Below are 9,416 nucleotides of genomic sequence, written 5' to 3' on the forward strand. Positions count from 1 at the left end.
CGTTAAACGAAAACTGTGCAAACAATGGCTATAAATTAAACCAGACGGCTCTATTTATGTTTATGGTTTCCATCGAAGGCAGCCATCAAATAGATACTCCATAATAACCTGGTGTGTGCGCTTACCTGTCGAGCAGCGCCATCAAACGGATTGCCGCCTTACCGGTGTCAAAGCTCAATACAGTAAGAACGAAAATAGTATGCATGTGTAATTTGAGATTCTTCAGCTAGCAGCAATAATAAGAAGATACTTGCTATTATTAAGGCGGTAAACAGAAGATCGGCAAAGTATATGCAAGGCCCTTGAAAACAACATGAAGCGTCGAGTAAATGAGAGTACTATCCCTGAAGAACTTACTGAAGAAGAACGTAAACTGTATGATCGCCAAATTCGCTTATGGGGCCTTGACGCTCAGAAGAGGCTAAACAAATTTCAAGTCTGCATTGCTGGTATGTTTGATACAACAACACATCAATAAAAGATAGTCTCTAGTGTTCGGATCTACTATTTCTTGCTTTTTACTATAAGCGGATGTTCAGTGACATTATAAAACACTGAAAAACAATGCGTCGTTGTGAAAACTCTGAAATATAATGAACGATTTATGATATTAAATGTACTAGTGCTTTGGCGGTTGGTGCCTTACTTTAGTTTATATTACGTGGTGTGTACTGTGTGTAACAGGACAGAGTAACGCCAGCTGAAATATGATAGTTTGTCATTGCTTATTCCACACACGTTTAGTAATTTAATAATATGTCCGTCAAATCGGTGCTATTCATTCAGGTCTCACGGGATTGGGCGCAGAAGTGGCAAAAAATGTGATTCTTGCCGGAGTGTCTCGCGTTGACCTAGTCGATCACAAGAATCTAAGCAAGGAAGATCTTCGTTCTCAATTTATGGTAAATTGATACTTGCTTATTTCAACAGGAATTACGACCTAAACGAATGCGGTCGTTGGAACAAAAAAATACTTCTATATCTAATAATCATTTTAACCCTTTAGGTAACCCCTGAAGACGTTGGGAAGAATCGGGCTCAGTCGTCGCTTCGTTATGCACGTCGTCTTAACCCAATGGTCGACGTCAGAGTGGAAGAAGAAGATATTCTTAACAAGGACGAAAAATTCCTAAAGACATTCGACATGATCGTCATTTGTGACATGATTCCCACGCAAAAGGTGTTTGAGTTTAACGACTTATGTCGCAAAAACGAAATTAAGCTTATCGTCGGCCACGTTCTCTCCGGGTTAGGCTATTTCATGAGTGACCTTATGGATTTTAAATATGTGCATGAAACTATAATCCATTTAAAGGACGGTAAAAAATCAAAACACGAAGAGATGTCCGAGCGGTTTCCACCTCTCCGGGAGATCCTTAATGCAAAATTTGTTAACAAGAGGAGTGGAGGTGCCCTGAACAAGCGGTCTTCTCGACTTGCCTTTCTGTTCCATCTTCTGTTAGCGTTTTATGATAAGCATATCCCAAAGGCAGTAACCAAGGAGCAACTAGCGAAACTTCTGCCTGAGGTAGCAGCCCGACTCGAAGTGGGAGAGGATCTATTTGCCCTGGATTCCCTAGATGAACTCCTGCAGCTCGAACCTTGTCCTGTTGCTGCTGTTCTCGGTGGAGTGCTCGGTCAAGAAGTGATTAAAGTGGCCTCACAAAATTGCAAGCCCTTCTGTAATGTATTCCTTTTTGATGGTGACAGCTGCGTAGGAACCGTAGAACTGTTCAAATGAGCGGTGTCCAAAGAGGGTTGCGTAGGAACAGTAGAACTGTTCAAATGAGCGGTGTCCTAAGAGGGTTAACTATGTGCGCTTGATGCATGTGCGAAACTGATCGGTTAGCCAATGCAGGTTCTCAAAGAGACAAGAATTTTGATGTATAACAGTTTACAAATATAGAAATGAAAGTCACAGGCGCATTGTCTATATTCTGGCAGCAAACTAGACGCTAGTACTTTCTCATGTATACATTTTTTAAAAAGTATTAGCCGGTAAATGGCATTATAGATATAGTCCTGCAAGAAAAAATAAAAAAAGAACTGTTGTCATTCTTTAGTTTCTCACCTTGACACAAAATCTCGCATATGTACTTCTGCTTCAATATAACTAAGGCAGTCAAGGTAATATATTTATTTATAGAATTAGTTAACAGGAAGATATAATAGCAATAAGGCAGCTGATCATTAAGGACTTTTCTAACCAGATCTCATGCAAAAATAGACATAATAAGAAATATAAATTGCCATTTTTTGCATTAATTCGCCAGGGAAATACAAGATTTTGTAATTAGTAGCGCTAGCTCGCTTCTCAAACCTGTACCTGCTGAGTAGTTGATAATTAATAAAGTCAATGCAAAATAATTATCCCTACCAATGTCCTTGGTATATACCTGAATGCTACCCTTATCCAATATAGTAGTAAAAACAATTTGTAGATGAAAATGAAATATCACTTATTTTTTGGAGAATACTTTTATATAATTAGTTATATACAGTTGTTACTGCTGTCAATTCTGCGTCGCTTAGAAAATGAGCCGTAACGCGGAGTAGGGTTCTCAAGGTCTTAGGATTTCGAAAGAAGCTCATCGAGCGCCTTATTATGATCGTTCTTGTGTAACTTCAATGCGAAAGCAATATCTACCCGATCAAATCCGAGGTCGCTTAGTTGGACCCAGGATTTGAGGAACTCTCTAGCTGTATTAAGATCAGGTCCGTTTAACTGAAGCGCTTGAGCGGCGTCCCGCTCGTCGAAGCCTTCTTCCGTCAATTTCTGAACGAAGCATAGATGCTCCACTACTTTGGGTTCGTCGTTGCCGAGGTCAATGACGGCACGCGCGACACGACCGGTCGGAAAACCCATCGACACGAATTGTCTGCATTCAGCAAAACAGAAAAGATATACATGGGTAATGAAACATCAATTTAACGTACCTCCAAAACAGTGTTTAAGACTAAAATAAGACAATAAGATAAATTCGGATTCATTTAGATATTTACCCGAGTGAGATGGTAGATCTTGTTAACTTACAGTGGTTTACTAATAATTACTTGGTTTATCTTAAAAGGGGGATTGCTATCAGGAATCTACCAACAATGAATACGTTGAAGAGGTAATCGATAAACAGGTTTAAAACAGTAAAACATTTACTGCCTTGTGGTATAGTCGAATAATCTGATTAATTTTAATTCTGGCATCATTAATGTTAGAACTCTACGATTTGTCTTCCGTTTCCATGCGTATTAAGGATGAACCACAGGCGGTACTTAGTGCAGATATGAACAGTACTTATTACAATCGAATATAGCTTTAGATCACGTAGTTCTTGTTTTTCAGCCTGTTTTTCCCATTTATCAATCAACATATCTAACCACGTTATATCTTTAACCTTAACTAATTAAACAAACAGTTATGAGGTAGATGTAATTTTGCCAAGCAGAATAATCTATATGAGGTGTCTGCGGAATCACATTATGAAGATTAATAAGAAAGCTTTTTCCAAGGCGAATAGAACGTGTTTGAATACTACGTACATTTGATGATGCCATCTCCTGCATGTATTAGAATTTGTACGTTTTGCGCATATACCTTTTATATCTACGCATATACCTTACGTACATTATAATAGCCTTTTGTCCTTATTTTTGTAAACGTACCTAGCCAACGCCTGAAGATGCAAGGGGAGATCTTTAATGGGGTCGGATGGAGGCAGTTGCTGCACTGCAGGTACGTATGGCTTTGACACAGGTGAAGCCAAAGTTGGACGATAATTATAACCTAAAAATGAACGAAAATGCGATTTGATTTGGACGTAAATTCATTATACTGTGTCTAAAACCCGCTAATTACAAACACAGGTAAAAAATCCTATAAAAGAGGTATACTTTTCTTGCCATTTTCAGTTGCGGTTTTACATAGGAAAGCAAGAAGTGTTTTCACGAAAGGGACAAATGCACACTAATGACAAATGCTACTACAGGACAAAAACACTACTAAGTCCCAAAGTTACTAACTTTTTAAAGGCCCCAACCATGGAGCTTTTTTGAGTCACACAGGTTATGATGGGTTCCGCCATCCTAGCCATGATAGCAAATAGGAATCTATGATTGGAATGAAAAAACCTGGTCTTTAGACAAATCTAACTGAAACTTCTTTTTTATTTCTTACAATGCCTAACATGTACGCACTGCATACTCGTGAATGTTTAATTATGCATCATAAGCGCAAAAAACTGAGCACCTTTGGAAACCCGTGCGAGCTGTTCCTCATCGAAAAGGTTCTTCATCGACCCGGGTGCAGGCACTGCACCTACTGAGGACGAAATCACTGGTGGCTGACCATTGGCGGTGGCACTGAGTTCATGGTGATTGTTCGTCTGAATAGCGAAACTTGGTCCGACATTAACGCTCCCATAAGCTGAGGCGCAGGCACTTGCCTCTATCGTATTTTTGGCTACAGGAGTCGATGGAGCTGAATTGGACGAACGTAGCTTCCCAAATATCGAGTTGAGCTCTTCGAACTCGTTCAAGGTTTGAAGTTCGACTTGATCGAACGGGCTGAACGCCTCGGACTCAAATTCTGAAGGTAAAGATAGATTCGGAAGCAGCCAAGCATTAACGCATTTTCGAACGCCTTCAAAATATAGTATATAAGCAACCACAGCTTTATAAACATGCAAACATCCGTTTTAATATAAATATGGCATTATTCAAACTATTCCTCGCGTAAACGTGGATACTCGACTCTTTCGACAATAACTCCCTTCTGCAATGAAGATCAGTTTGAAGTAGAGTGCGTGTATGTGAATTTGCAGAGGTCTGGGCGGAGCGAATACGATATTATATACAACAGCATGGCCGTCGTAACGGACAATAATGGTACTTCGGGAAGCAATTGGATATGACAGCTATTTTTAATCGCAATATTTAACTTGTACTCGAACGATAGAAGCTTCAGTAAAACTTGTAAAGTTAACCATAGTAGGAATTTATAAGGCTAAAATCAAAAATGGAGCGGGTCAAATCACCGCAATGCTTGTTCAACGAAAGGGTGTGGAATGGCTTACCGGTAACACTAATATTCGTCACCGTAGGTATTGTCAGGCCACTATCCTCCATGCTGGTATTTTTCGATGGTATCGACGGTGTAAGAACGTTCCCGCCTGCTCCAGCTGCTGGTCCAGCCCCAACGGCAGGTGCCGCTACTGCCGTGGGTTGCAGAGCCTTTAACTGTGCTCGGCGGTCGCTAGAAATATGGGTACCTTTATTGTAATAGTTGTATAACAGAAATTGTTTTTTTTTCGAAAAAGGGAGATCATATTAATTCATGACAAACAATATCAAATTACCATACCAATGCCTCGACGTGTGTTTTCGTGTTATTATATCTGCAATCACTGGATTGATTTGAATTATGTATATGGGGAGAAAAACAACCATGAATAAATCGTTTCTTATAATCTAGGTTCAAGCTTACCGTTCGATTTGTGCTTCAGCAAGTACGCGATGTTCAAGAGTAAAGTCATACTCATAACTTAAACTTGGAGGAAGCACTGATTTGAAAAGGTGGCCGGGTAAAGTCACAGACCTTGGTGGACGAACTTCAGACGATATTTTGACAGGTACGCCATCAAGAGGATGGCACGACGTGTGTGCCATTCTGAAATCCTTGGCGAATTTGAGTAAATATGGCGACCTCCACCTAAAAAGAATTTAATAGAACACTGTTAAAAATGAGTCATCGCTTGAGCAATGAATAAAAAAATGTATCTTTTTTTTTAAATTATATGTAAAATTGTGTTTTTTTCTTAATTTTCTATTTTGTGGTAAAATGTATATTCGTCTGTTACAATTAACCTGTTTTAATACTAATACACCCATACATCTACCGTTTGTAACCTATGTAAATAAACTGAATTTTGTGTCCATTTTGAGAAGACCTCACAAAATGGCCAGTCAGTTATCTTAATTTTTTGGGAATTCATCAATGGGTTATTTATCTGTTACTTATATCCAAACTATACGTATTTTAAGATTTAATATTTACTAGGATAAGGATCAATCAATGTAATCGAAACAAAGCGCCTTGCTTTTGATAGATAATTATGGGAACAGGTTGCTATAATTATCAAAATAAATAATAATAATTATCATATAAAAACAACTCATCAGCTTTAACTGTCCTATTGTTTAAAACAGGTCGATGGTAAAACTATATTGGTTTATGAAGGTTGAGGGTTACTCATTGACGATGAAATCACTCTTGCAGCGCCATAATACCTACTCAAAGAACTATTTTTTCTATGCAAAAACCAAACGAAGTATGTATCAAGGGCCGCGGATGAACAAATCGCAATATGCTTATGACAACTGTAGGGTCAGTAGCTTCTAACATGAAAAGACACATTTACCAAAAAGCTCCGGTATACTTGATGACGGTACCTATTATTTTGTTATGGCATGAAAATACTTGTGTTATTCCTTCTTTTTCGAACTACGCGGCATATCCTTAATTAAACTAAGAGCCCAATCCTGCTCTTCATATGGTGTTCCCATTTATTCGGTATTATTTAAAGCATTGAACAGCGTGCCAGATGGAAGTTGGGTTATTTTCAACAACAATATTTGCAGTACGGGAGACTTTTGCTATAAGTAAGATTTAGATTTTCATTCTCGACAAGTAAATTATTTACTCAGGCAGAACATCAGTAGATTTCTATTTCCACTAACTGCACTCATTTTGTATCTCGATCTCCTATAACTTTAGTCTAGACAGTAAACTATGTTATTATATGTATATGGAAATAACGTAGCGACAAAAACCGCCCATGCTATTTCATTGGAACACAACTATGTGCCCAAATAATTGACTTAAATGATAATCAGAAAAAGGTTGTACACTGCCGATCATGCTCTTCAACTCTTGGACACGTCTATGCCCGTTTAAGCCAACTACATTCTTAAATAAACCTACCTTACGCTAACATTATCCCTGGCAAGTTAGGTAAATATCAGCGCATCACAGAATACCAACTGTATGCTCTCGCTTTTCTGGGTATCCTGCACTTAACAATGGAACGCGAATTGCAGCTCGAATGCGAAACCTTTAATTTGATCTAGCTGTTGTCAATTTTGTTGTGTCACCTTTGCCTTGTCCAACTGCCTACAGAGAAGACCTGCTCAACAGAGCGTCATTAGCAAGTCTTCTTTCCGTGCTTGGGCGCTTTGCCATTGCTGCAGCTCACAGCTGCGGGAAAACTTCAATGTTTGTGTTCGAAACGGAGCGTGTCCGGCATCGGGCTTCGAGGTGACCCACACAGGTACTTGTAGGTGGCGCACCGATTTACCGGAATGCTCCTAACAGGGTTGGACATACGCAATTTACGTGACTTGAATTAATCAGGGTGGTTAACTAAGAAGATAGGACAACTGCTAAGGCTGTCCTGAATTACAGTAGTGTTATTTGACAACTCATGACCATGAAAACGATGAAAGAGTAATGTAAGGGAATGAGCGAAAACGTCGAACTTGGCGAAAAGTCGATTTTTTTTTGACGAAAACTTCTTCCGCTATTTTCTTTTGTCCTTTAGACGATTTAAAGGATATTACATTAATTGGCAACTGAGTCTGCCAGTTGAGTTTTAATAAAACTGCAAAGATAAATTTATTAACCAAATGATAAAGAAGCACTTTTATATGTTATCGATTATGGCTGGAAATATGAAGAACTCTTTAAACGGTTATTTCATGTTTCGTCGATTGTATTCAAAGAGGAAACTTCTGATGTTATAGTGTTATAGCGATTATTAACAAGCGGTATCGTCTACATGTTTAAACAATGGAGCCAAGCAAAAGCTTTTATAAGCTGCTTTTACAAACAAATAAATAGTGGAGAAGTACGTGCATTTGCTGTCATTGAACTAATCCGTTTTAGTATCGTTGGCAGTGTTGTTTTCTCAGAAACAAGTATGTACTCAATATTTGTTGTGGGTGAAATGGAAATACTCCCGTCCTTTTTCGCTGGTGCTAGAAATAACGAACATGCACAATTTGTTTAATCTCATTATTGTTGAACTTTTTACGTAATTGAATCTAACTTCGATTCTTAACGTGAAGCCTGGAAAAAATAGTTACTATCGTACAGTCCATGTTCGTCAATAATGAAGGAGATGCCCTATTAAATCTATAAGAATGCCTATATCTAAAAAAGTAGGTTCTTTAAATACACATTGCGCAGAAAGAAGGCGTGCGGCAACTTCAATGGTTATCGTGATTGCTACTGCCTAGTGCCTCAGGCAGAAGAGAATATCCCGGTGGTACTTTTAAAGTAGTACGCTAAGAATATATATTTCTTTTGTGCTAATATGTAGTTAATGGTGGTATTTTTTCATGCCCTCAACTCTGTTAATCAAGAGTCAAATCGTTTATTTTTTAGCAAAAAAAAAAATATATATATCTTTTTTTTTTTTTTTTTTTTTTTAGTTATTTACTTATATTTGCTAATGAAACAGATCTGATTTTACGTGTAATTACACGCTTTCATAATACCTGAAGTAATAAATGTTCTCAATACATTTGATGTACTCTATTTGTTTGAATTTTAAATAATGCGCAGTGGCACAGTTTTGCATCCCTATTTGCGAAGCTACAACAGTTCCGCTTCAGACTTATTGTGCACCGGGTGCAGCTCTTTAATCTCAAAGGAGTCAGAATACATGTGTAGTCGGTGGAGAAATTACCTTTGCACGATGAAGGTCTGGCAAAACAGTTTTTTTGGAAAAATTTGTGGTTATCGAAAAAAAAGAAAAAAAAAAATGGTTTCACTCAACGGAGCAAACAACAAAGCAGACAGACAGGTTGTGCTGCCTCTTTTCTCGAAGATTTCGCTTGAAAAGGGTCCTTCTGCAGTGCAGACTATCAGTACAAAGGCTAGCGACTCTGATATAGTAGCGAGCTTGTGTTGCAAAATTGCATTGTATTCCTTGCCTTTATAACTATGTATGTTACTGTTTCCCGCAGCACGAATCCTTGTTTTTTCAAGCTTATCGTATCGGAGAAAGAAACGCAAAGATTCCTTCGGTTACATCTAAGGCATTAATCCTATTACGGAACTAGCAGCAATACTCACTTGTCTGGTTAATGTTTCGATAGAGCAGACTATGATCGTTCACAGAGGCGCCTGCCCACAACGTAGTTCACTCTAGTTCAATATTATAATCTGCATTAGTATTGATTGCATGCCCGCATTAAGATTACTAATCCCTGGGTGTCTTGAGTTTGATTTGTTTATTGTTCGCAATGTTCAACTGGTAGCTACTCGTAGAACATTTCATACAACATTTTGACCCCAGCTGATTTAAGCTTGCAATGTCCGTCAAACTAGCAACACAAATATCCCGCATATGAAAAAACAG

General features: G+C 38.3%; 2 protein-coding genes across 3 annotated transcripts; one reads left to right on the forward strand and one right to left on the reverse strand.

Annotated features, from left to right (window-relative positions):
* Positions 1–124: 124 nt before the first annotated feature.
* Positions 125–2,370, forward strand: Aos1 (SUMO1 activating enzyme subunit 1). Its single transcript, XM_022797268.2, has 3 exons — positions 125–449; positions 787–902; positions 1,007–2,370. Exons 1-3 carry the CDS (start codon positions 314–316, stop codon positions 1,739–1,741), a joined length of 987 nt encoding a protein of 328 aa, XP_022653003.1. The 5' UTR covers positions 125–313; the 3' UTR covers positions 1,742–2,370.
* A 72-nt stretch (positions 2,371–2,442) lies between these two features.
* Positions 2,443–7,290, reverse strand: LOC111246892 (uncharacterized). 2 transcript variants are annotated; one of them, XM_086976820.1, is made up of 6 exons: positions 7,147–7,290; positions 5,480–5,704; positions 5,070–5,248; positions 4,244–4,582; positions 3,661–3,781; positions 2,443–2,879 (listed from the first exon to the last, which is right to left on the reverse strand). In XM_086976820.1, exons 2-6 carry the CDS (start codon positions 5,659–5,661, stop codon positions 2,570–2,572), a joined length of 1,131 nt encoding a protein of 376 aa, XP_086832946.1. In that variant the 5' UTR covers positions 5,662–5,704; positions 7,147–7,290; the 3' UTR covers positions 2,443–2,569. The 2 variants fall into 2 exon arrangements, with proteins under 2 accessions (XP_086832946.1, XP_022652989.1); XM_022797254.2 differs by having other exon boundaries at positions 6,977–7,284.
* Positions 7,291–9,416: the final 2,126 nt, after the last annotated feature.

This window comes from Varroa destructor, unplaced genomic scaffold (genome assembly GCF_002443255.2).
Source record: "Varroa destructor unplaced genomic scaffold, Vdes_3.0 BEIS01000001.1, whole genome shotgun sequence".
Taxonomy (NCBI): Eukaryota; Metazoa; Arthropoda; class Arachnida; order Mesostigmata; family Varroidae; genus Varroa; species Varroa destructor.

What these genes read in the sequence shown, in the direction of transcription:
- Aos1 (XM_022797268.2), top strand. Translation starts at nt 314, where the DNA reads ATGAAGCGTCGAGTAAATGAGAGTACTATCCCTGAAGAACTTACTGAA. An exon ending in ATTTCAAGTCTGCATTGCTG is followed by an intron (nt 450 to 786) that starts GTATGTTTGATA and finishes CTATTCATTCAG; the next exon opens with GTCTCACGGGATTGGGCGCA. An exon ending in ATCTTCGTTCTCAATTTATG is followed by an intron (nt 903 to 1,006) that starts GTAAATTGATAC and finishes TTAACCCTTTAG; the next exon opens with GTAACCCCTGAAGACGTTGG.
- LOC111246892 (XM_086976820.1), bottom strand. Translation starts at nt 5,661, where the DNA reads ATGGCACACACGTCGTGCCATCCTCTTGATGGCGTACCTGTCAAAATA. An exon ending in GACGAATATTAGTGTTACCG is followed by an intron (nt 4,583 to 5,069) that starts GTAAGCCATTCC and finishes CTTTACCTTCAG; the next exon opens with AATTTGAGTCCGAGGCGTTC. An exon ending in GCTCGCACGGGTTTCCAAAG is followed by an intron (nt 3,782 to 4,243) that starts GTGCTCAGTTTT and finishes GTTCATTTTTAG; the next exon opens with GTTATAATTATCGTCCAACT.